Raw genomic sequence first — 27,152 nt, forward strand, 5'->3', positions numbered from 1 at the left:
CAGGTGAAGGGATTAGCATAGATCAGAACCTGCCCAGCATAGTGACTACAGCTTATTAATAAACTGTAGTGTCTCTGTCATTTACTCAGGAACCATATGGGCAAAAGTCGGGTTGAAACCCCAAATAGATATTTAGGGGTAAAAGGAGATATAGCCCACCCCTCTCCCTCCCAGAAAATTTCTTACAACAAATGGTTCTGAATATTCTTTTTTGTTGTTTTGGTTTTGTCTAACTTTAATTTTTCAAAATCTATTTTTAATGATGATTCTTAAACACTTTAACCTCTCTTTTAGTCCACCAGCTACCAGAGGAAGTGGGAAAGAAAGGATACAGGGGAAGTGGACTTGTTTAAAAGGTTCTTTGGAGCAACTCCTGTCTGCATTGTCTGGAAATCAGCAGTTCAGTTAACAGGTCTGCAGTGGCAGCTGGATCCACTTGCAAACACTTCGTGGATGCACCGGCAGTCCGGTTTGGTAGAGTTGGGAGAGGAAACTCAAATCAGCAGCACCTCCTGGCAGAGACAGCCAGGCAGGAGGGACCCAGAGGGATGCCAGGAGAAGTTTTCTCCTGTGTCTCTCTCAGGGATGTGACGATCATGAGACCCGCAAGCATTGCATAGCTAGCTCTATAAGCAAGCCTAACCCAGCCTCCTTCACTGTCCATTGAGTACTATTTATACCCTCCAAACACCTTGTGTCCTCCACCGGTCTTGGTCTTGCCTCAGTACATGCGTCTGTCTCAGCTGACATCACTCTGCCAACTGGCCCAAGTCCACTGAAGCAGCAAGAAACTGCAGCACACCTCCAGAAGGTTTTTGATGTGTCCTCTCTACCTCGGAGTCCTGACAAATGGAGCTCAACTACACAACATAAGGTGGAGGGATACATGTGAGTTATTAGCAAAAAAAAGAAAATCCTTCATCATGTGTCCTTTCATGTGTTTGCTTTAGCAGAATATTCTTTCGCTTGTGTCTGCTTCAGATAAACATTTCTACACGAGTCTGCCTTAGCCTTTCACCTTGAGTCCACATCAGGAAAACACTCCTTCATGTGTTTGCCCCAGCAAAACACCATCCAACACAACTGACTTTCCAAAGAACCCTGAAGTTTCCACTTCATTTCTGCAGACAGGCTTCCTCCATATCCTGGAACTTACTCTGTAGACCTGTCTGGCCTCAGACCCATCTGCCTGCCTCTACCTCCTGAGTGCTGGGATTACAGATGTGCACCACCACACACACCTGCATTTATGTGTAGTGGGAATGCTCAGGATTCTGGTATTTTGCTTTCTTTAAAATCACAGAAACAGTGTGTGTGTGTGTGTGTGTGTGTGCGTGCGTGCGTGTGTGTGTGTGTGTGTGTGTGCGCGCGCGCATGGGGCTGCTTTGTAGCAGCTGGCTATGATTAGCAGAGCCATGGTTTTGCCAGCTGTGGATAGTTTCTGTGATTGTGTGCCATTTGAAATTCTGGGAATTTTTCAGAGGGTATATAAATGCTCAAGCCCCGACAGGTGGAGTTGGTGACTGTTAGCCACTGGGGTGGTGGTGGTGGTGGTGGTGGCGGCTTGTTAGTAGTGATGCTCAAAGAAAAAACAAGAAGAAATCAGATTCAGGGATCTCTATCCCCCCCATCCTAATTTATCTAGTGATAGAGAAACAGTGATAAGAGGTGAAACAGATGGGGGTGGTGGTGAAGGATAGGAAAAAGAACCCACAGAGTAGCAAAAACCTACTCCAAGTACTTAAAGCCTCAGCAAAGACCACTACACTACAGCTGTCACCAAATGCTGGATCCCTGAGGTTTCCAACCCCTTGAATCGGGCAACTCCATGATCTCTTCTCTGTTAGTAACTCTTTAGAGCACTTTAGGAAGTGGTCTTGTGAGTCTTACACCTTTCCCTGGTACATTTAGTTACCATCCTAAGTCTTTTTTTTTTTTTTTTTTTGGTTCTTTTTTTTCGGAGCTGGGGACCGAACCCAGGGCCTCGAGCTTCCTAGGCAAGCGCTCTACCACTGAGCTAAATCCCCAACCCCACCATCCTAAGTCTTAAGAGCTGTTTTCCTCTCTTCATGAAGTAACATTTCATTAGGAGAAAGCAATATACATTTATATATTCTCATTCTGTGGCTCAAAAGGGACTGTAACTGGCGGCAATCCTCCTGTCTTAGTTCCCTGATTTCCAGGGATTACAGACATGAACCATGACTCTCAGAATACTTAATGTTTTAGAAGATGGGTTTTACTATTTTGCACAAGATGGCCTCTACCTCCTGCGCCCAACTGATCCTTCTCAATCTCACGAGTATCTGTGTCCAAGAAGTACCCTACTGCCACTTTTGCTGTCATTGCCCTGGGCTTTAATCCTAGTAGTTGGGAGACAGAGGTAGGTGGATCTCTGAATTTGAGGCCAGCTTGCTCTACAGAGTGAGTTCGAAGGACAGACATTGTCTACATTGTCAAGTGTTCTGATAAAGATACACTACAGGGTGAATTTAGGCTTCTCAGCAGACGCAGAGTATCAGCCTTTGAAGGACTGTACTTCGAACTACTTTGCAGTTCTCCTGATGATTAAACCGCAGGCATCTCACACTCGGAACGGACCTGTGCGCGGACCCGAGGCAGCATTGTCTGCTGGACAAGGGGAAGAGCATCAGGCTTGTGGAGAACGTGGTTAGTACCCTCTTCAGACCTTTATCCACTGGGCAGCATACCGGGAAACCGAACAGTCGCACCTCACTCTGGGCGATGCATCTCTAGGGCACACGGATGCGACACAACACAATGTCGGGCTACGTCATTGCCCGGCGCCCTAGTGGGTGCCGCCATCATGCGTTACGGAAACCCACAGTCCTTTTCGCGGAGACTCATCGCTCACTCCCGTTCTTGCGCCTCGGCTCGTAGCCTCCAGAAGGCGGGGCCATTTGCAATTGTATTTGTCTGTCACTCGAGGCCCCGCCCCACGCCAACGGGTGCCGCCATGTTGGGGGTCCTCGCTGGGGACACGTAGGCGTCCGCGTAAGATGCCGGCCGACGCGCGCTGCCGCCGCCAAGATGGCTTCCATGCGGGAGAGCGACACGGGCCTGTGGCTGCACAACAAACTGGGCGCCACGGACGAGCTGTGGGCGCCACCCAGCATCGCGTCCCTGCTCACCGCTGCGGTCATCGATAACATCCGCCTCTGCTTCCACCGCCTCTCATCGGCTGTGAAGCTCAAGCTGCTGCTCGGGACGCTGCATCTTCCGCGCCGCACGGTGGATGAGGTGAGGACGCAGGCCAGCCTCTCTCCGGCCGGAGCACCGCTCCTGCCTCCCGCCAGCACCTGAGCCGTACCTTGCCCTTCTCCCGCCGGCCCCGCTCAGCTCCGTGTCCGCGCCGTTGGTCTTGCCCACCCGGCCCCAACACCTTAGTACCTCCAGCCGCTGGACGCTGTCTGCGTTCGGGGGTCGTGGGGCCATGGCCACAACAACCCTCAACCAGGCCGGCCCCTCCCGGAGTGCTGGACACTGCAGTTCCGAAGCTCCTTTTGGTTCGGGACTGTCAGTGCAACTTTCCATGTGACTGCTGACCTTAATTTTGTTGCTTTTGCCTTACCAAGTATCAGTCTACTTGGCTTCATCTCTATTCTGTGGCTTCTTTTCAGTGCATTCTTGTTCCACATTGTATCTGTCTGTCTAACATATACGATATTTTGCAAATACATACACAGATAATGTGTATAGAGTGCCACTGTGTAGCCCAGGTTGATCTCAAACTTAGGGTTCTCCAGCCTCAATCTCTGGAGGGTTGGGATTGCAGGTCTGGGCCACCACATCTCATAGCAAAAAACACCGAAGTGCCTTAGTTTTAAACACTTCCAGTTATTATTTTTATATCATTATATCATTTTTACATCATTTGTTTTTGTTGCAGCGCTATATCGTGTACACAGAACTGCATCTTTATTCAGTTTAACAAATACTGATAATTAAATGACCCACTCCCGTTACCTCCACACAAGAAAACAAGGCTGGACCCTCCAAAGCACCTCCCTTCTTCTCTCTTTCCCGCAGGAAGTTTTTTGGTTTGTTTTTGTTTGGTTTGTTTTTTGAATTTACCATGTTATATTCATTCTCCAAGTGGTGTGGGTGTGTCTTCTGTTGATAGGCACCTGGAACAGATTCATCCAAGTTATTGCAGACAGAGTTTAATTTACTCTGCATTATGGGATTCCGTTCTTCAAGCCTCTCTTTCCCTGTGGTAGGTGGCTGTTTGGCCTTGTTCAGGAAGTACTCCAATTTTGAGGGGAGAGGGAGGCACCTGTGGTCTCTCAGCACTTACTATCTCTCTCTCGTTCTTCAGTCTGCCATTGACTGGGACTGATGGTTGTGAAACTGAGTTCAGTTTTACAAATGGCTGTGTGATGGTCCAGCACCACCTGACAGTCTTTTTCTGTCCTGTTGCTTCTGCCTCCCTGTCTGTCTGTCTGTCTGTCTGTCTGTCTGTCTCTCTCTCTCTCTCTCTCTCTCTCTCTCTCTCTCTCTCTTTTGTCATTTGTGTGTCTTGCTAATAACCAGCCAATAACCAGCCAAGCTACTTACTGTCACTTTATTGTTAGTGTGTTTTGATGTGTGACGTACTGGGCAAACCCTTTGCTTAATCTTCAGGAATAGTTTCAGCTTTTCTTGGCCCCTGGCACTCCTGTCTGTCAGTCTGTGTCTTAGTGTGTGTCATTTTTGTGTTTACATGTTCATTTATGTGTACACATCTCTGCAAGTATCTGTGAGGCCAGGGTCCGGCTTAGGTGTCTACCTCAGCTGCTCTTTATTTATTTATTTATTTATTTATTTTTTGGTTCTTTTTTTCGGAGCTGGGGACCGAACCCAGGGCCTTGCGCTTCCTAGGCAAGCGCTCTACCACTGAGCTAAATCCCCAACTCCTCAGCTGCTCTTTCGTTGTGAGACATTTTCATTGACTCTGGAGCTAACCAGCATGCCCCATCTCAATCTCTAGCATTGTATGTACCGACTGAGAAGGCTTTTTATATGAATATGGAGATCTGAACTTAGATCTTCAGACTTGACTTGGGAAACACTCTATCAACTGAGCCATGTCCTCAACTCATTGTGTAAATAAAATAGTCTCCATTATTAGTTGCTTTTTAGTAAGTGTTTGTTGCAGTTTTCCTCTTAACTCAGCTAGCTCCCATTTATTTAATCAGTTCTAAGGGCACAACAACTGAGCAGTATTACTCCATTTTAATCTTCTAAACTAATCTGGCTACCCCCTAGCCAAAATCCCTGAGATACTTGCATTTTAGTACTAATCTGGTTCTCTGGGCTCCAGGTCTGATCTCATGAAGCCTCCTGGACTCCCCATAGCAACTTCCCACTTCCTCTCTCTCTTTTCCCTTCCCTCCCTTCTCCTACTCGGTCATTTGCTGATCAGCTTTTATTGACAAATCAGAGAACAAATGGGGAGCAATGTTTATACAACATCGAGGAAGGAGATTCTTAGAATAAGAATTACAACCAATGTGGGGGGGGCATAGAAATTAGCATTTGAATAATACATGGATAATATCGACATAGTGCACAATAACATTATGCCTACACTTAACCTAGAGGTTTGGGGAGTTAGAACTGTTAAGTTCTGTGGTTATCCTATATTCATACATGTCTTTTTTTTTTTTTTTTTGCTAATGGTATATAGAAATACTCTAAGTAAGGATTGAAGAGCACCTGTGCTGAGAGCAGCCTGTAACTGTTTCGGTGTAATCAGGGTCTGTTGGTTCCTTTTTGTTTTACCTTATGCTCACTGTCTACTTGTACTGTTGACCTCCCTACTATAGTGTCCTGGATTTGCCTGTTCTCCTTCCCAGCTGTTGCTTTGAGCATTTTGAGTTCCTATCATAGGAATGCTGTCATTGTTACGGTTACCTTCTCACTGAACAGCAGGTAGAGAGCTCAGATTGTGCTAATGTTTTGTCCTTAGGCCTTTTTTTTTTAAAAAAAGTTCATATAAATTGTTTCACTTTATTTATTATTGTGAGGCTGCGGGGGGGGGAGGGGTCCCACTTGGGTTTCAATAATAAAGACACAGATATCTGTGTATAATAGTATATTGGGGTACTCCACTTTGTCTAGGCAAGGCAGGACAATCAACTCCTATGTATCCTGCTTGTCCACCATTTAGATGTGTGCTGTCAGCAGTAGAGATAAAGGGCAAATAGCTAATGGTTATCTTTGTTTCATTTGAAGTAAGCTCTAGGTAGAGTTTCTTCTATGCCCATCATCTTCAGAGGAGGAGATTAGGGGCTCTGCCAGGAGCTGATGTGTCTCTCTGTCACCAAAAGCCCTTTTTATTAAAACTTCTAAAATGTTATATTCTGCAGATCTCTCAAGTGTTGGAGGACCATCTGTCTCTCTAAAGTATATCTAAATAAACACACTTTGCTTGTTTCTAGTTGATTGTTTTGAAAATGTAACAGGAGGCTTCATAAGGCTTATGCATGAAATTACACCAGTACCTCACATGACTATAAGTATAGTTCTGAATGCATCAAAGAGTTTGATTATTTATAGTTTACTGACTACTGACTTGCAATTTTTAAATTTTCAGGCAGTGTAGACCAAGTAGTTTTTGGAAGACTGGGACCTTACATTTTTAAATGAGTTGCATGCTGAAGTTTATGCACATAAACCCTATCTACAAGATTTGAATCATATATACAGCATGTGGTAGCTAAAAAAATCTAAAATACTTGAGACTTACTGTTGCCTTTTTAGTTTAGAAGGAGTTAAAATAATCCACTCTTCTTTTTCCTTTCACCCCCATAAACCACTGGACAACTAGTAATCACCTGCCCCACCTCCTGGGAATGAGGGTCGTGTTCTTTAGATTGCTTCTTGCCGTCTGGGGCAACCACATATTTGACAACCCCAAAAAATAGGGATGCTGGCCAAGTCCTGGGAGAGCAGGCCGTTTGATCTGCTGTTCAGGTTCTGGGGTTCATCTGGGACTAGAAAAGTACAGGGCTTGGCTAACGTCCTGGCTGAAGCAGTGTGTTAGGCTGTGCCATCCAGGGCTAGCCACTTTGACGTAGTCCTGGATATGAATCTTGAGGAAATAGCAGAACCGGGCAGGATGCTGGGACAGATAGATGTCTCAGCAATTCAGCCTCTGTCAGCGTCCTCCAGGGTGAGTCTCGCTGGGCCACTTTAACTTCTGGTGCCTGGTGGTTTTGCTCTGAAAGCACATAGCTTATGAAAGTAACACTGTATATACATTTTTCTATTAACACAGTATGGAGTGCACAAGTCAGATAATGATTCTCTGCTCTGTGCCTAAGCAGGTGAAAGACGTCTGTAAGTCTGTCTGGGCTGCTGTGCTGCTTTGTATATGCATGGCTCAGGGAGTGACACTATTAGGAAATGCGGCCCTGTTGATGTAAATGTGTCACTATAGGCATGGGCTTTAAGACCCTCATCTGGAAGCCAGTCTTCTGTTTTCTTTCTGAAAAAATGTAGACCCCTCAGCTCCTCCTGCACCATTCCCCATCCTTGATGATAATGGACTGAGCCTCTAAACCTGTAAGCCAGCCCCAATTAAATGTTGTCCTTTTTAAGAGTTGCCTTGGTCACACTGTCTCTTCACAGCAGTAGACCCTAACCAAGCTGTCATAAAGTGCTATAAATCGCCATCTATGCCATGTGAAAGGAGGGCTGTATTATGAAGTCCTGAGGACCAGGCTACTGGAGACATCCAGGTCTCTTCAGTCTCTGAGCTGCCCCTGTGTAGAGGGATCAGCATTCACATTATCCGCTTTGTTGCTTCTCTGGGTCTCTTACTTGGACCTTCCATGTCAGCAGCCAAAATTTCTCATGGTGAAATCTGACTTTCCTTAACTGTGAAGGAATCCACAGCATTTTGTTTCCTATAGAAATAAAATGTAGCCTCTTTCCCAGTGCAACACATTTCTTGACTTCCATTCTGAGTGAACTCATTCAACAGTCCTTTCTTGAATCCAGTGTTTTCAGCAGCTGTGCTACCTATCTCACTGATGTCTTAAGAATTAAAGTTAGTGGGGTTGAGGATTTAGCTCAGTGGTAGAGCGCTTGCCTAGGAAGCGCAAGGCCCTGGGTTCGGTCCCCAGCTCCGGAAAAAAAAAAAAAAAAAAAAGAACCAAAAAAAAAAAAAAAAGAATTAAAGTTAGTAAAGAATTGTGTAACCTATCTCTGGGAGAGCCCATGTCCCCTTCTGTTTTGTGAGCTTCTCCTTTAAAGTGCCATTAGATCTTTTCACATCTGTTTCACCTGTAGAATTCTACTAGTTCCTTTTATAAACTGAAGTCATTTGGGGGGGGGGTTATTTGTTAATTTTCCCCCAGAAATTAGTTGCAGGCTCTTTGCAGTCTTCATTGATTATTATAGTGAAGGTATTCTGGCATAAGCATAAGGCACTGTAATCTCTGCTGTGTCTGCGCCTGATAATTGACAAAGCATTACTCTTCTTTTCACAGTTAAATCAGAAACCTTTTTTATATAGGTGCCTTAGTTAGGGTTTTACTGTCAAAAGACACCATGAGCAAGTCAACTCACATAAAGGACAACATTTAATTGGGGCTGGCTTAGAATTTCAGAGGTTCAGTCCATTGTCATCATGGCCGGAAGCATGGCAGCATCCAGGCAGCCATGGTGCCGGAGGAGAAGCTGAGAGTTCTACATCTTGATCTGAAGCCGGACAAAAGAAGACACTGCCACACTGGGTAGACCTTTTGCATAAGATCTTAAAACCCACCCCCACAGTAATTAACTTCCTCCAGCAAAGCCACACCTACCCCAACAAGGTCATATCTAACCGTGCCACTTCCCATGTGCTAACTGCATCCAATCCACCACAGCAGAGCTTTAATTTTTTACTCTGTATGTGCTAAAAGTATCCATTCTAAGATATCCTTGTCTTTCTGCATAAGAATTCCTGTGAGAGAATGATTAAAAAGTCCTTTGCCTAAAATATAACCAAGCTTGGGGTCCATATGACCCACATATGCATCCTGTAATCTCTCTTCTACCAGAGCCAATTCTCTTTCAGCCTCAGCTGATAATTTTCTTGGACTTTTAAGCCCAAATTAGCTTCTAAGGTTTGAGATAAATGACTTAACCCTTGAGTAGTTAACCCAATGGTGGGCCATAGCCAATTAATATCTCCCAGCATTTTTTGAAAATCATTAAAAAGAATTTGTAACTGATCTGTTTGGATCTGTACTTTCTGTGGTTAGATTTTCTTATATCCTAGATAATTGATAGAGTCTCCTCTTTGTAAGCTCCAGCAAAGCGAGAGTCTTTTTATTTCAACAAACATTTTCCCCTACGGTGTGTGGATTGGAATCGGCCAACAAGATATCATCCATACAATGATAAATTATAGAGGCAGAGGAAACTTGTTTGCAAATTATTTTTAATAGCTGTTGTACAAAATACCGACACAAGGTGGGGCTGTTTAACATTCCTTGTGGCAGAACTCTCCAGCTGCTCATTGTTAAATGTGAGCACAATGAAAGCAAACTTTTCTTTATCCTGTTGTTGCAGGGATATTGAGAAAAAGCAATTTTTTTTTAAATCAATCACTTAATAGGCCATGCTTTGGGTAACAAAGAAGTTAAGGGGACTCCAGGTTGTAAGAAACCCATAGACTCAATTACCTTATTGATAGATCTTATTCAGGTAACAGCCTCTATTCTTCAGATTTCTTTTTATTGATAAATATAGGAGAATTCCAAGCGCTGATGGAATCTTCCATATGTTGAGTCTCCAGATGCTCTTGGACCTAGGGCCTGTGGCTTTTCCTTATTTAAGGATCAGTGCTCTACTCAAATAGGCTTGGTAGTTAGCCATTTTAATGGCAGGGCAACTGGGACTCTGTCAGCAGTGGCTTTCCTTGTAACTTTGGAGAGCCAGCACCTGCTGTGGCCTGCCTGTGCACAGCCTGGGTAGTCTGTAACGGCTCTCTGTATCATTTCTCAATACCGTCATCGTTAGCATCTCCCGTTGTACAGCTTGTACCTCAAGTTGAAGAAATGTTGATCTGTGTTTCCCACTGTTATAATAAACCTCTTTCCTAAGTTCATGGCTCTATCTGCCGCACATGGACCTATACATTCAATCCGTTTTAGACTTTGTTGTGTTATCTGAGACAATGTCCCAATCTCCAGGAGATACATAGATACTTTTCAAAGTAGCCAGGTTGGATTTCAAGAATCTTGTGAAATTGTTGTTATATCTGCCCCAGTGTCTACTAGGCTTTCAATGCTCTCCTTATCTAAGTCTGATCCTGTGACTTCTGAGGAGGACAAGGAGTTTCTCTTCCCTTCTTTATTCTGATCTTTCTTAGGGCATAGAAAATCATTATTGACATGTTGTAATTAGCTCCATGATGAAAACGAAAATGAAACTATATGGGGTCCAGGTGCCTTCTGCTATAGTGTTTTCCTTTTTTTTTTTTAATAGATAAATATTTTCTGCATCAGCTCCAGCCTCCAGTTTTTTATTCTGCAAAAGCCACACTTCTTACTTACTCGTTTGAGCCAGTCAGCAGTAGGACAATGCCTAATCCATCTTTCTGTATCGCCTTTTGGCTTTGAGTGCTACTTGACCTTCTGATGGCAGCTTGATCTTTAACATGATGATCTCAGAGAATCATCTTTTGGTCAGGTGAGGAAGGACAAGCATTTACGTCTAGATAGCAGGTAATGGCCCTGCTATGGCAATACCAAAATCTGGCCAGCACCTGGCTCTGCCAGCACAGCAATTAACAACTGAAAATACAGGGCACGCCTACATAGCCTTGTGATACGATGTGTACAGTGCAGGTCTTCCCTACAAAATGCCTTAGAGCTCTATCTTTTGGAGCCATTTCCTCAGTTGAGGTTCTCTCAGAGTACTCTAGCTTGTGTCAGGTTCACATGAGACACACACTTTAGTCCCTCCCGGGTGTGGTGGATGATATACCCGGCCTTGACTGCAGCTTAATGCAGGGTAGGATGTTTGTCTTCCGTGTACCTTTCAAGGTGGTGCCCACAGAGGGCCATTCGTCTGTGCCTGTGGTAAGCACAGTGAGTATGGTCCAAAGTAGGTTTTGTTATGGTTTTATTTGGTGTGCAAATGGCTGTGTTGACTTGGGCTGCCATTACAGTCCAGTGATCGCTCCATATGGGGGCCAGTTTGAGCCCAGGATATTCAGGGCCTGTGTGTAACCTGTGTACTTAAATCATCTTTACAACATCCATGACCTAGTATAATTGTACTGCGTTGGGAATAGTGTCAAGTAAAAGCATGCCCACAGTTAGTGAGCACCCTTTCCTTAGAGTCTTTGCAATTGAATCCACACATGTGAGACTCATGGGTTTGAAGGGCTGACAGCCCTCGACACTACCGAGTAAGCTTTACCTGACTATTCCAGCCTGCGACCCACCAAGTGGCTAGTTTTTCCCCTTGCTGCTTTACTTCAGTCTGTGTCTGTTCCTTTCCTTCGTGTCCACTTCTGATTCTGCTATGTCTGCCTTCCTCCCCTGCATTCCTCTCTGCTTGGAAGCTCCACCCTCATACTTCCTGCCCCAGCTATTGGCGCTCAGATCTCTGTTACAGTCAATCAGCAGCAAGACCGCACCTGGTACCTCTCTTTGCCTTTAAGCAGGTGAGGAAAGGCAAACATTTATAAGTCGAAAACCTGGTGATGGGGCATCGAAACGACAGTACCACAATTGAAAATACAGAGACACACCTTCATACAGAGTAAGGCATGCCACCCATCAGGAGTACCATCGTGTGTGAACTGTTGTCTAGTGTCTGTCTCCCAGGTTGGTTCACACACTGATTCAGCAGGTTAACCCACTTAGCAGCATACTGAGAGACTAAGAAGCAAAATGGGATTGTGTCCCCATAGGACCATGGGATGTGTTTGGGTAAGTCAGAAAGCCCCGTTACACCAAAGTGGCTAGCTCTTGGCTTCCCATTTCCCAACTCTTAGGCCTGAGAAGTGTATATTTGTTTTTGAAACAAGGTCTCACTGTGCAACTCTGGCTGGCCTCAAACTCTACCAAGAGATCTGCCTGCATGGCGTGTGTGCTGTGCTTGGCCCGTGTCTGTTGTTTCGAAGCAGCTCAGTCTACAGCAATTTAAAGACATACTTCAAAACACACATTTGGAGGGCACATAAATAATTCAAATGTGTTCTTTCTATTTTTAACCCTATATTTTAGTGCCATTTGTTTTAGAGAATATTATCTGTTTTTTCTCTTGGTAAGTTGCCTTTCCAGGGCTACTGTCTTAGTCAGTGTCTCCACACAGGTAACTTGCAAAGGAAGGCATTTAATTTAGGACTTGTTTATACAGTTTTAAAAGGTTAGTCCATGATCATCATGGTTTGGAGTGTAGCTGCAGGCAGGCAGGCAGGAGGGTGCTGGAGAAGTGAGTAGTTGAGAGCTCACATCTGACCTGCAAATTACAGTCATAGAGACAGTGAGGCACAAGGCATTTGAAACCTCAAAGCCCACCCCTAGTGACACCCCTCTGTTTTGTTATACAGGACAGGTTGAGACAGAGACAGATGAATTCAGGCTTCTCAGCAGCCAGGAGATCAGCCTCTGAAGGACTGAATTAGGAACCAGCTTTACAGAACCTCTATTACACAAAAGGCATTTTTAGCAAATCAATTTCCGTGTACTCAAAGCTCTTATCTGATCTAGGAGTATGAAGGAACCATTGCTTAAGGAACTCTCAGCCATAAGGAGACTTTTTTTTTTTTTTTTTTTTCCTTTTTCTTTTTTTCGGAGCTGGGGACCGAACCCAGGGCCTTGCGCTTCCTAGGCAAGCGCTCTACCACTGAGCTAAATCCCCAACCCCAAGGAGACTTTTAAGTTACAAAGGCTCTGTGAATCCTTCAGCAAAGCCACCACATAAACCTCAGATAAGAATTAGGTAAAATAGATGACTATTTACAAAAGGCTTCTTCAAAGCCATCACACCATGCTGCACACCTCCCAACAAGACCACCCTCCTAATCCTTCCCGGACAGTTCTACTGAGGACCAAGCATTCAAGCGTCAGCCTATGGGAGCCATTCTTTTTTTTTTTTTTTTTCTTTTTTTTCCGGAGCTAGGGACCGAACCCAGGGCCTTGCGCTTGCTAGGCAAGTGCTCTACCGCTGAGCTAAATCCCCAACCCCTATGGGAGCCATTCTTACTCAGATCGCCACAGCTGCTGTAGCAAGGCAGCTCACACCGGGTGGCATTCTTACCTGTGGGTGACAGAGGTCAAACCACTCTTGTCTTCAGCCGCAAGCGCTCACATAGGCTGCATCAGGGACTCTTCCTGGCCCTTCTCTGACTCTGCTAGAGGTGCCCACAGCTCATACGCTGCATGTGTCATTCCACATGCTCAGCTTTCTGGGTTTCTCCTATGCACACTGTATCTTCACATACTTACATTCCTAGCAGGGGCAGTTATGCATGGTGCAAGCTCTTGCCCCCGTCCCTTCTTTGTACCAAAGAAATGATGGGTCACCCACCTGCTTTGGTGCTCCCAGTTGCTGAACCTGAGCCCAATTCTGTTTACCAGAAGAGCCCCCATTGACAGTACATATTCTGTGAGTATAGGCAGGGCAACCCTAGTTTTGTTTTATCTGCCCACCAGATGGAGTTAGGAAGCATACGCACAGTCTGGAAAGCCACGGGAGACCCTGGGTAATGGCCATCACAGCCTAACAAATGTGGCAGATCGGGGAAGCGGATGGGCCTTGGATTCAGCCAGGATAGATGGAGAAAGCAAAGTCCGGGTAGAGCTGTGGGCCCTGAGGGTTATCATAGGGCCACAGGCCACCCAGAGGCCACAATATGTAAGTGGGTAGATTCACAGCAGGGGACATTTTCACCATCACTGTTCCAGGAGGCCAAGTGGGGCTGGTAGCATATACTTGGTGTCTTCTCTCTCGGCAGATGAAGGGCGCTCTGATGGATATCATCCAGCTGGCCACTCTGGACTCAGATCCCTGGGTCCTCATGGTTGCTGACATTCTGAAGTCCTTCCCTGACACAGGCTCCTTGAATCTGGACCTTGAGGAACAGAACCCCAATGTTCAAGACATCTTAGGAGAACTTAGAGAAAAAGGTAAGAAGCCAAACTTTATTTTGTAGTAGGAAGCAGGGGCTCTAGTTTTAGAATTGTGTTGTCTTTACACTGTTGCTGTAGTGTGCCTTGTTCCTTAGACAATAGCTATCCTTACCCACATGCTTCAGTCTGACTTACCACAACCCTGTCCCCACTGCATGTGCTGTGTCTGCACTTGTATGACTCATCCATGATTTACTTGGCTGTTGCTGTCTCCCCATAAGTTCCTCAGGTTATATTTCTAAAACATTCTCTGTCCTAAAGTAGATACTCACAAAAAAATACCAACAAGTTAGTTTCTAGACTGTGAGGTGAAAACTGTGGTTTTGGAGAGCTGAGAGTAGGAATCTGGGCCTTTCTCAGAAGGATGGGGTTGGAGGCTTGAGGTCACACATTCCTACAGGGCTCCTTGTGAGGCCCTAGGACATTTTGAGGTTTTGTTGATTTGGAGTTGCAGACTGGGAGCATTGGTCTGCACATGTGCATCCCTCTGCTGGGGTGGCTGGTTCCTTGGCAGCAGGAGGATGAGGCACTCGCTTCTCTTTATTCTGCTTCCCTCAGTTCTATGTCTGATTGGGGCAACTCCTTGGAGTTTTTCAGGCTCCAGCCTCTTGGTGACCACATCAAACCAGGAAGCACATATGGGTGTCTTTATAAGGCTGCCGCTGACAAGTGTCAGGAGAGACCTGCCAGGGCTCTGACGTCAAAGGGGAAGGCTAAGATGCCACACACTTGTTCCTCTTGGTGTTGAGGCTGCTCTCCATGTTGCTGTGTGGAGAAAGCCATCATGGAGTTGTCTACATGTGAGCTGTTGGGGCAGCAACCTGCGTCCCTGGTGGTAAGAGCTACTTCCTTTAACACTCTCTGGCTCTCCACAGTGAGTGAGTGCGAGGCATCGGCCATGCTACCGTTGGAGTGCCAGTACCTGAACAAGAATGCCCTGACCACCCTTGCTGGTCCCCTCACCCCGCCAGTGAAACATTTTCAGCTGAAGCGGAAACCTAAGAGTGCCACACTGCGGGCAGAACTGCTACAGAAATGTGAGTGCCTGAGTTCCAACAGCCCTGCTCTTTTCTCTGTGGTGTTTTCTGTTAAATGCACAGTTTCCCTTCAATGAAGACTCTGAGACTCAAAATATATTTACAAACACCTTGGTCATAAGCTTTGACTCGTTCTCCGACTAGCTCATACTTCAATATCCCATTTATTCTGACCTAAGTTTTGCCACATGACTGGTTACTTCTTCCCGAATCACATGCTTCTGTCCTCCCCCATGCTACCAGGCAGATCTCCATGTACCTGGCTCTCTCCCAGAATCCTTTCTGCCTACCAGCTGTCCCATCTTCTAGTCTCCCTTTTCTATAAGCCATAGAGTTTTTATTGACAAGTTGATCTTCTATATAATACACAACATATTCTCTATAATTCCCCCCTTTAGTCCAATAAAAGACTTTCTTTTACATCAATAGACTGCATACAATAGTAACAAATATGAAAAACTATCAGGTAAGAATTTACATTTATGGGGTTGGGGATTTAGCTCAGTGGTAGAGCACTTGCCTAGGAAGCGCAAGGCCCTGGGTTCGGTCCCCAGCTCCGAAAAAAAGAACCAAAAAAAAAAAAAGAATTTACATTTATAAAGTCCAGTCCATACATATTTGGCAACTTTGGATAAAGTACTCTACCGTCTATCCTATTCTGGTGAGTTTAGAATTCTGTACCTAAATCATTCCCATACCATAACTTGCATAAACCTTAAAACATCTATAAACATCTATCTAGTCTTCAACTCTGTCAGAGACCAGAGGGAGCAAGTACTCCCTGAATGTGCAGGGAGTGCAGGCCAGTGGCTTCCACAGCTATAACACTGTCCAGTTGACTGTCTGGACAGCCCCCCAAGTGCCTCTGAGTCCTAGGAGCATCATCTGTAGCCTCTAGCCCAGAATATCTGACAGGCCTTTTTGTGAGGCGGGAACTATAAAGGACTGCTTCCCTTGTCTAGGCAAGCCTCAGCAGTTGACTTCCCTGCGACCCATCTGTCCAGTTTGGACAGCATTCTGTCAGCATGAAGCCCCATGTGACACAAACTCCTTAAGAACTCTGTCCAGTGCGCATCGTCTGCTGTGAAGCCCAGTAGGGGCACTGCCAGGAGCAGACCTGTCTCATTATCAAAGGCTTAAATTAATAAGCATCTTTAATGTTGTGTTCTGTGGGTCTCTGAGGTATTTGAAGATCATCTATCTATAGTATGTCTGAATTGTTTCTTTCTAGCTGTTACTGATTAACCTTGAGAACATCTGCCTCCGAATAAACCTAATTTTGTAAATAACTGAAGTAGTACCCACAAGACCATATGTTTGATTGACTGTTAACTTGCATTTCTAATTATTTTAAACAGTTTCTTAGACCAGGTTTTAAGCACTAGAACTTAACATTGCATTTAAAAATGAATTGCATAGGTAAAGTACCTTAGTGTGTTGTAGCAAAATATTATACTAAATCTGTATCGGTATACATAGGGTAAACAAATATAACCTTAATATGTATCAATATACAAAAATCAATACCATTGTATAAGATTTTTGGCTTATCAATATTCTTTGGCCTAAAAGTAGATTCAATAATCCATCCATTATTCCCACTTTTTCTTTTTATTTCTTTCTTCCCTCTTCCCCCCAACACTAGACAGGAAAGAAAGGATAGAGACAAGAAAAAGTAAGAGAAAGAAACCCCTGAATCCAGTATCTCTGTTTGTCTCTTCCCTGACCAGAACCATTAACATTGTAACCAACCCCTAAACCATCCACCTCTTGGGAATAGGGCTGTCGTCCTCCTGAAGCAGTTTCCTGAGGATATAGGGTTCCACTTTCCTTTTGAGCCTTCTCTCTCCCCCAAAACTTAGGAGAGTCTTAGGTGAGTCTTAGGAAAGCTAGCTGTAGCATCTGCTGTATTGAGAAGTTCAAGGCCTAACTGCAGCTCTGACTGGAACAGTGTAACGCTGGCGAAAGGGTGTGGGCTGCTCTCTTTGAAGCTGTCCTGGAAGGGCACAGTTGAGGCAGCCTGAGGCTGGGTCATCTGTGCTACTGGTCGTCTTGTTATCTGATGCTTTTGTCTGCAAACGGAAACGCTCACAGATAATATACATTTCAGCAATTACATATGTCTAGAAGTTACAGTGTACAAAGATGATTCTTTGTTCTTTGAGCAGGTGAAAGACTCTTTGTAAGTTAGTTTGGAATATATAACCAAACTGCAATATTAATTTTTCATCCGTGTCATATGAAAGAATGGCATGTAAATATAGGACTCTAGCCAGCAAGATTTATTCGTGTCTCAGCCAGTCTCAGAGGTCTCCCTGCAGAGATCATACATTATCTGCCTTGTTGGTCTTGTTGATCTTTCTGTCTGCAACCAAGATCTTCAGGGGTCTCCCCCTGTCAATTCTGATTTCCAACAGTTTAGATGGAAGACGTAGCTTTTCTTTTCCTATTGGAATAAATGCAAGATCTTCCCAGGACAGCATATTTCCTTTTTGCTGTTCAGAAATTGGGACTTCTATAAGCCGACCTAATTCAGCAGTCCTTTCTAAACTCCAGTGCTTTATCCCTGGGAGATTTTTTTTTTTAATCCTCCTTCTGATCTGTGAGCATCTCCCTGAAACTTTATTGTTAGATTGCTCCATAATTTGCTTGATCTGTAGGATTGTAAGTTATATCTGTAACAGATTTCATGTCATACTGTCTTAAAAAAAAATTGTTATATTCCAATGTATAGGTATGCCAAAGCACCATCAGTTTCCATCCATAAAGGCGTTTCCTTCAAAGCGTGATTAGATCTCTGCACAGCTGCCTGTCCTTAGTGGTATATCCCCAACATGCGTCCTTCATTTGACTAGAGACAAATACTGGAGCACAGTTAGTCTCAATTTATATCTCCATAATTGTCATAGCTTCTAATGATTGCAATCTCAGAGTCCTCTTTTGCAGACTCCAAGGCCCATCAGGATTCTGGATATGCACCAGCAGGGTGTGTGGATCAGCACATACACAGCTTAGTTCTCCAAAGTCTATGAAGTTATTGTAAGCCAGTGTTCCAAGGTAGCATCACTACGTAGACTCTGGAGTCTCAATATATTACGTTGTCTTGGGCTGCTAGTTTAATTCTTTAAGCCTTTGTGGATTTCTTTCATCTGGAACTGCCTTTTTTGATGTTATGGTAAATTCTAGATTGGATTCCTCGGAAGATTCCCTATGTTGATTCGAAGAATTTTCCAACCTCTGCTCTTGTCTCCATCAGCATCTGAGTCTCCATCAGCTTCTTCTTTCTCAAAGTCTGCCTTAATTTTCTCTTCCTCTTTAATTTTTATCTCTGATATCTTAGCCTTTTCTTTAGTCTGATTTATAAATTTTAAAAAATGTTTTTGTAATTTCAAATTCCACTTCTCTAATTTCCTTAATCTCTAATATTTTATTTTAACATTTTCCTTACTCTGATTTATAAGATTTTCAAAATTTTTGTATAATGCTTTTTTCTCTAAGAAGATATAGAAAGTCAATATTATTAAGGCAAAAATGGGGATTAGTAATGCAATAATAGTCATAATAAGTACTATGTCAGTTTCAGTTACGTGTATTTCTTTTTTGTTTTTGTTTTTTGAACCATTTAAAAGAACAAGTAAATTAGAAACCCTCTGTGTCACTGTGCCTCTCATATTTATCAATTTTAAATTATATGTATATGTGGAGTTTAAATCCAGTGTCCTTCCCTTTTAGTCTTAAAACATAATTTTTAACCTTCTCTGAAGTTCTGGTGCGCTCAGATTCCTTTTGTGTGTTCTTTGTCTCCCTGTTGTTTAGCAGGACACTGCGCGGCTGATAGGGAACAGAAAAACCAGATTCCGTGTTTGTGCTGCCACCGCCCCGAGCTTCTGTGTGGGCAGCGCATACTCACGCAAACCCCTGCTGTGCCTTCCCCCATTCTGGGAGGGTGGAGCCAGCCCAGCCCTAAGCCCTCGGGGTTTGTCCAAGGACTTTGTTCTGCACCTTTGCGTTCCTGCTCCCTGCTCTCTGGATGAGGGACCCCTACCATTGCTGGGGTGGTGAAATTCCTGTCCCGGGCTAGCTGTTGGTCCAAGATAGACTGCAGGCTCCAGGGCCACTTATTCTCCTCAGTTCCCCCCAGACTCCATCTAATAACTGAATATAAGATTCAGACTCCATGCCTACCTGAGCACTGTGTGTTAAATGCATGCTCTCCTGCCAGCCCCAGGCTCCTAGAGTAACAACTCTGAGACTCAATTATATTCACAAACACCTTGGCTATAAGCTTCGGCTTGTACTCTGACTAGCTCATAATTTAATTTCCCATTTACCTCTGCTCAGCTCCTTCATGGTCTCTGTTCTCCTCCATCTGCCCATGCCTGGCTCTCTCTGAGACTTCTTTCTGCCTACCGGATGCCCCACTTTGTACACTTTTCCTATAGGCCATAGGTTTTTTATTGACAAAAGAGGCTTCCCTATAATACACAAGATAGTCTCTCTGTAGTTTTCAGATATTTTTATTTTAAAAAAGACTAGCTTGTTTTCTCAAAAGGTCAGTCAGAGGTTTCTGTGTTAACCACTACTGTTTAGAGACCTCAGGGTTTTCAGACATGGTCCCTGTAATCTCCCTCACAGATACAGTCTGTGCCAGTCAGGCAGGGTATGGGTCCCTCACAATGGATGCTGGTATGAGGCTGCTGCTTGTATCCTCACCTGGTCTCTATTCTACGATGTTGGATGTTTGATTAAATGCTTTCCCAAATCATGTCTCATGAAAGTTTGTGCAGAAGGCTCTTCCTTGCTGGAGTCAGGGCGGGAAAGTGTCCTTTAGCCAAATCCCATTACAGCGTGGGTCTGAAGCCAGGTGTACTTGTACTTAGCTCACAGCCTCTCCAGCTGCTGAGACAGAACGATCGATCACGTGAACACAAACTGGCCTAATATCAGCCTGGACAGTGTAGACCTTGTCTTGGCAATACAATCAGTACAAACAAAAAAACCAACTCATGAAAAAGATTTTAAAAATTAAAGACTGATTTCCATAAACCTATTTTGACTTTGCAGTTAACATTTACTAGTATTTGTAAATAGCCCTTTTTTGTTGTCGTCGTTATCATCTTTCGGAAAACAGTCTCGCTGTGTAGCCTAGGCTGCTCCCTCCTCCTGCCTCAGCCTCCTGAGTGCTGGGATCATAGGCCAGCAAGTACCCTGTTTGAGGAGTCTAACGAAGAGCCTTCAGCAGGATGGCTCTGCGGACTGGGGGCTGTGCTGTCTGGTAGCTCTGTGGAGCTCAGGCCCACTGAGCTGCCCGGGAAGGTCTCTACTCAGTTGCCCTAGCCCAGCCGTCGGGAAGTCGGTAGCACTGCTGATGGACTCAGGCTAATCCTGCCCCCAGCTTTTGTGAGCCACTTCAGGAAAATCTCTAGTTTCTTATATTTATGTGTAACTGTATGAGGAGAATCTTGGCCTGAGCCTGCTGTAAATACAGTTGTGGGGCCTGAAAGATACCAGCACGTCAGGTGCCTGGTTCCCTGGGGCACAACAGGTGGCTGTCTATGACAGTGGATTCTGGAGCCACTTATGTGGAAGTTTCCCGACACAGAAAGCCTTTGCCGAGCTCCTCAGTGAACAGGGGGTAGCGAGCGGACCACATGCGGTGGGCTGTATTGTTGGTATTCAGTTCTGACATAACTGCAGTCATCTCATTTCAATGTTGCACTCTTTAACATAGTTGCCGTTCACTCTGTGCTGAGGGAAAGGTCTCCCTTGTTGCTATCTTGAATGCCCATCACTACCCTCGGTGGTGTTTGCTTGGATTAGGTTGTGACTTTAGAATGCCAATGCATACAGGTTAGAGGGGAATTTAGTATTTTTTAATAAGGAACACAAAAAGAGAAAACCTGCGATAGTAGCTGTGGTATTAGTTCCCCCATCACCACAGAGCTCCTGAGGGAAGGGAGCAGAGCTGAGCAGGAGTCTGAGAACTCATGATCTGACATAACAAAACAGTCAAGTCAGGGGCAACCCAGGAGACGGACTTAGCCCTGTGTTGGCTTCAGGTTTTCTGTCCCAAGACAACTTTGGTTACCAGAACAAAGGAAAGGCGAGAAGGCCTCAGTGGACTGGACTCTAGCCACAGTGCTAACCCTTTTGGAGGAGATGTAGTGGAGATCAGTGTCTTTAGCCAGCTGTTGCCCAGTCAGTAGTTTTCAGAAGCGTCTAGCACCTCGACGAGACGTGGCAGACGCAGAAGCCATGCATGAGCAATTGCCCCCTTTCTCCTGTCTCCATTCTGTCCATCTTGCTGCCTCGGGAACAATGATTGAAATAATAATAATTTAAAAAAGACTACATAGAGACTCTGCCAATTACAAAGCAGAAAAAAATTTCTACTTATTTCTTATTTTAATATTAAATTATATAGGCAGTGATTTATAAAAACAAATACCAGGAAACAGTCCTTCCTTTCTGTTTGTTTTGTTTTGGGTTTGTTTGTTTTTTTAAAGGAAGTATCAACTATAAAATTCAACATATCTGGGTGCATTCCTGCTGGGTCATATAAAGGAGTTACCTTGAGTGTTTTTAAAGTCGCTTTGTTATAGTTGCTTTATGGGCTGAGAGGCTGTAAATGACCTTGACCTTGTGGCTTTTATTCTCATAGCTACCGAGACAGCCCAGCAGCTGAAGAGGAGTGCTGGGGTCCCATTCCACGCCAAGGGCCGGGGGCTGCTCCGAAAGATGGACACTACAAGTAAGGCTCGAGTCTCAGGCGGGGCTGTTGTTGTTGCCAGGCAGGAGGGTTGGCCTGAAAGGTAAGATTTTTCCTCACCAGGAAAATCACTTGGACCTTGGTCCTAAGAGCTGAGGCCCACTGGCTCTGTAGTGGATAGGTGAGGACATCAAGGCCTGGGGAAAGGAAGGAGGCTTTATGTGGTGAGCCAGTGTCAGAGCAGTGGGGTGGGAAGCAGGCTGTAGCCTCTCTGTCATCTGTAGCTACCCTCTTGGGTGTAACAGTTGTAGCAGGTGGCACGTGCCCAAGTTTCCAAGTTGTTTCCAAGTTTCCAAGGTCACACAGTAGTTTGGCTCTTGAAGCATGTGCTGTGTTTATGGACACTTAGCAGTGTGTCAAGGACAAGAGAGGACTCCTCTAACACTGTGCTCAGGACCCAGTGGGCGAGACAGCTGTAGATGAAGGGAAGCCTTGCCAGTCCTCCCACTCATTTGGCATCGTGGAATACCAAGTGCCGTAACCACAGAGCTGGCACATCTCGAGTGGAGTCTTGGGATGGCTGACCGTTCTGCCATTACTGCAGGGCATGCTTCTTCCTTTTGTGGCCTGCTGCTGTAGAGTAGGCTCCACCTTGCTTCCCTTGCCCCTGAGAAAGGACATTGGGTGGCCCTCCTTGGGGGACAGAAAGAAAAGTGGAGTGTCACTGTTCTGAGGGACTTGATGCTGTGAGGTCACCTAGCTCAAGGTATTTGCCTTTGTTCTGAGCAAAAATGTCAGTCTGGGGTGTTATCCGTCACTCTCTGGGCAGTTTGATACCAGGGAAGTTCTGTACCACAAGGTCTAGAGGGCTCGGTTGTCCCCGAGGGTTGTTATCGTCGATTACTTTCCTCTTCTCAGAAAGGAAATGAGATGCACCTTCAAAACGTCAAGTCTGGGTCTTCCCAACAGACCCTTGAGGATATCATTAGGTTTGTAGGCTCTGAACTCATGTCCCTTCACCACAGTGATACTGACAGAGAGCCTCTGTGTGTGTGTCTGTGTGTCTGTGTGTCGTGTCTCTGTGTGTCCTGGGACTGGAGCTAATGGTGCTGTGAATTGAACCTGGGTCCTCTGGAAGAACAGCCAGTGCTCTGAAACACTGAGCCATTGCTCTAGCCCTTGAGTTCTTTTTACCACAGGATGAAATGTGCAAAGTCCAAAATGTGGTAGGAGACTTTCTGTGGGGTTTCTCAGAGACAGCCTTGCTCAGCCTGTACTCAAGAGGCTGCTGAGTCCCCATAAAACATTATTACTGACTTTTAGTGTCTTTTCTGTAGCCCCTCTCAAAGGCATCCCGAAGCAAGCCCCCTTCAGAAGTCCCACCACACCCAGTGTCTTCAGCCCTTCTGGGAACCGCACTCCAATACCACCTTCAAGGACGCCACTGCAGAAAGAAAGGGGTGTGAAGGTGGGCCATCCCTTCTCACAATCCTGTCAAGGCCAAGTGTTGATTCTTTGCTCTGTAATTAAGTGTGGCATGTGTTTATTTTGGCAGCTGCTGGATATTTCTGAGCTGAATACAGTTGGTGCTGGCCGAGAGGCAAAGAGGAGGAGGAAGACTTTAGGTGTGTGAAGCATTGAAGATCTGGAGGGAGGTCTGACAACACTGCAGCCTAGTGTGCTGTAGTTGTTTCTGCCAGTATAGTGTCTGGGTCCTTTGAGGTTTCTTTGTGCTTTCTCTTCCCGGTCTAGTCTGCCTGTGTCTTATCTCACCATCTTAGCACAATGGTAATGGGACTTTTCCCAGGGGTTTTTTTTCTTTTTTAGTGGGAGGTGTGGCTTCTTGAGACACGGTCTGTACACTGTAGTTCATCCTGGCCTCAAGCTTGAAGCTTTCCAACTGCTAGGATTACATTTAACACCATCCAAGGAATCATTTCTTTGCCCTGATACCCAAGTGCACAATGCCATTTTACATTTGGCTTTCACAGAGAACACTTGTGACTTCTGAACTGGGGCTGGGTCAGAGAGCCACTAACCAGCTCTCTTCATTTATCGGCAGACACAGAAGTGGTAGAAAAGCCCACCAAGGAAGAGACGGTTGTTGAAAATGCCACCCCTGACTATGCTGCTGGCCTGGTGTCCACACAGGTAGGACTTTCCATGCAGTGCAGCCGTGGGCATGCTCTATACCATTTCTAGCTGCTGACAGAGCCAAAATAATGTGCTCCCTTGTGTCCTGATTGATACTGATATGTTCTGTAAAAGTGTGTGCATACATATATGCAGGTGTGTGCGCATGTGCGAGCATGTGTGTGTTAGTGGCAGAGGGAGCCAGAGCCTGACTTGGGCACCAGTCTCGTGTTTGGCACAAACACCTTCCTCATACTAGGATTACTGCCTGGGGGTGTCCATACCACTGTTATATCATGCGCCTCACTGTCCGGTGCATATGGTTCCTGTTTGCCGCCCACCTGCTCTGAAGACCAGGAGCTGCATGCATGTGGGAAGGGTGTTTCAGCAGAGCGGCTCTTTCCCAGGGTCTGACTGTGGAGGTGGGTGTGGAGACAGTTGCACAGGTTGTGTGTGGAGGCAGTGTGGCCGTTTCATGGTACGGTCTCTGAGCCCACTGTCTTTGCAGTACCCTTTTCGTTGCTAAGCTTTTTCCCCTAGATGTCAGTTTGAGAGCATAGGGTGGTGGCCATGGCTTAAGTTAAAAGTCCAGCATCACTAAAATCAGGGGCTTATGGGCTAGAGAAGCCACTGTCCCTGCCCTGAGACAGCAGTATTTGCATTCTTGCTCTGTTGATGGGCAATGGCTGACTGAAAGTGTCCAGGCTACTCCCAGGAAGGTATACTGACTGCCTGGAGAAACTATGGTCTCTGCCTTCCAGAAACTTGGGTCTCTGAACAGTGAGCCAACACTGCCCTCCACAAGTTACCTGCCCTCTACACCCAGTGTGGTACCTGCCTCATCCTACATCCCCAGCTCTGAGACTCCCCCAGGTGAGTACCAGGCAGTGTTCTAACCAGTTTTCCTTCAGCCCACAGAAGCACTTGCCCTGGGGTCACAGGGTCACTTTGACACCTGGACTGAGCCTAGCAAAGCCACCCAGGAAGTAGCAGCCTTGCTCACACAGGGTTCTGCATTAAGGCACCTGTCCCATTGTCTTTTGGTCCCAGGGAGCAGGGAGAGCTCCTGGCCGAGAAATAAGCCAGAAGTCCTGATTTGAATGAAAAAGTAAAGGCCAAGACTTTGGCACCCTGCTCTTGGGGTGGTAGGTGGGAGGATGGTGGAAGCCAAGGGTTTTCTCTTCCCAGATGAGGCACACTGCAGAGGGATGATTCAGGGGCAGAGGTCGGTCACGAGAGTTCAGGGGTTGGCTCCACTGGGCTCAGCTTTGTACGTTGGCGGTCAGTTTTCTTCATGACATGTAAGGATCAGCAGCCTTGCTGAGGCTTGGGGAAGCTGCTTTCCAGGGTCCTGTAAACCAGTACCAGTACATGTCTGTCATAGGCCAAGGGCTAACCAGAGCCCTAGACAACCTAATCCCTGGGTCTAGAAATGCCAGAGGACATGAGCTTTGCTTTGCTGGGTAGTGCACGGGACTCCTTCCCTGTCTGTGAAGGGCAGCAGTGATGGGAGAAGACAGGAGGAGGATATGGGGTAGTTGTTGGGGCAAGGGATTGGAGCTGAGCCTGTTGCCTCTCCAGAAAATGGTGTCTGGGGCAGGCAGCCTGGGGGCCAGTCTGGGATGAGTAGATTAGGAATGAAGACTCGCTTTCCTGGACAGCTCTTAATAAACCTGCTTTGCCTGCAGCTCCACCCTCCCGGGAAGCCAGCCGGCCACCTGAGGAACCCAGCGCCCCAAGTCCCACACTGCCAACACAGTTTAAACAAAGGGCACCTATGTATAACAGTGGCCTGAGTCCAGCGACCCCAACACCTGCAGCACCTGCCTCACCTCTGACACCTACTGCTCCCCCAGCTGTCACTCCCACTGCTCAGACACCCCCAGTGGCCATGGTGGCCCCACAGACCCAGGCCCCGGCCCCTGTTCAGCAGCAACCTAAGAAGAACCTGTCCCTCACGGTAGGTCCCCAGGCAGGGCCCAAGGCCATTAAGTGGGTAGCACAGCTTTGCCATTTTTGCAACCCTGGGGTTATGGGATGAGTATAGCAGGGCCAGTGGTAGAGGGTAGGGCCTCAGCAGCCCAGACACCCACATCTTCCCTTCACAGAGAGAACAGATGTTTGCTGCCCAGGAGATGTTCAAGACAGCAAACAAGGTCACTCGGCCAGAGAAGGCCCTCATCCTGGGCTTCATGGCTGGCTCTCGAGGTGCGTCTGTGCTCCTAGGCTTGGGAGGTGTCCCCACCCCGCCCCCCGCCCCATGGATTGGGGAATGGGTTCCTTGGCCCTAGACACCTGCCCAGCAGTCCCTCTCCCTACAGAAAACCCATGCCCGGAGCAAGGGGATGTGATCCAGATCAAGCTCAGCGAGCACACAGAGGACCTGCCCAAGGCAGACGGCCAGGGCAGTACCACCATGCTAGTGGACACGGTGTTCGAGATGAACTATGCCACAGGCCAGTGGACGCGCTTCAAGAAGTACAAGCCTATGACCAATGTGTCCTAAGTGCGGTCTCTGCTGCTGACCGTCATCGCACCAGAGGACAAATTCTGCTGGTTCTGCTGTTTCCTGAGCAGATACCGGAAGGATGTGTTCCACCTAGCACTGCTGTCCACAGGCTCTGGGGCCCCAGCCAGTTCTCTGGGGAGTTTAGGCTTATTTTTTTATATTGTAATGAGTTAGTTTTTTGTGTGATTAAGATACTTTTTTTGGATTCAATATTATGCTTTGAATGCAAACCAAAATTTACTTCATAATTTTAGTGCCTGTTAGACTTTTACCTTTTTTACTTCTTCTTAAAATAGTACTGGCTAAGAGGGCTTTCTTTTTCTCTGCTTGTGCATGCCCTTCCTCATGAGGTTGAGGGGACCAAAGGTGACACCTGGCAGTCTAGGGTGTGAGGGCGGCTATGACCAGCCTTGATGCCACTACCTACCAGGGATTTGTATGTCTTTTGTACAGTTGTAAACTTTTCAAACCTGTGTCTGAGTTCCTATTTTCATTGTAAAATGACCTGAGCATTAAAGTTTAGTTTTTCTAAAGAAAGCCCACAGAACTGTGTTTAAGGCTGGCTTGACTCCCTGCTCTGAGACCAAACCCTTCCCTATATGGCTGTCAGAACCTGGGGG

The 27,152-nt window shown here is 45.9% G+C and overlaps 1 protein-coding gene across 1 annotated transcript; it reads left to right on the forward strand.

The window, feature by feature from the left end:
• Positions 1-2,992: 2,992 nt before the first annotated feature.
• Positions 2,993-27,069, forward strand: Nelfa (negative elongation factor complex member A). Its single transcript, NM_001008339.1, has 11 exons — positions 2,993-3,261; positions 13,970-14,141; positions 15,020-15,181; positions 21,843-21,932; positions 23,228-23,358; positions 23,446-23,515; positions 23,953-24,041; positions 24,785-24,896; positions 25,712-25,983; positions 26,132-26,231; positions 26,345-27,069. The coding sequence occupies exons 1-11, from the start codon at positions 3,052-3,054 to the stop codon at positions 26,527-26,529; spliced, it is 1,593 nt and encodes a 530-aa protein (NP_001008340.1). The 5' UTR covers positions 2,993-3,051; the 3' UTR covers positions 26,530-27,069.
• Positions 27,070-27,152: the final 83 nt, after the last annotated feature.

This window comes from Rattus norvegicus, chromosome 14 (assembly GCF_036323735.1).
Source record: "Rattus norvegicus strain BN/NHsdMcwi chromosome 14, GRCr8, whole genome shotgun sequence".
Classification (NCBI taxonomy): Eukaryota; Metazoa; Chordata; class Mammalia; order Rodentia; family Muridae; genus Rattus; species Rattus norvegicus.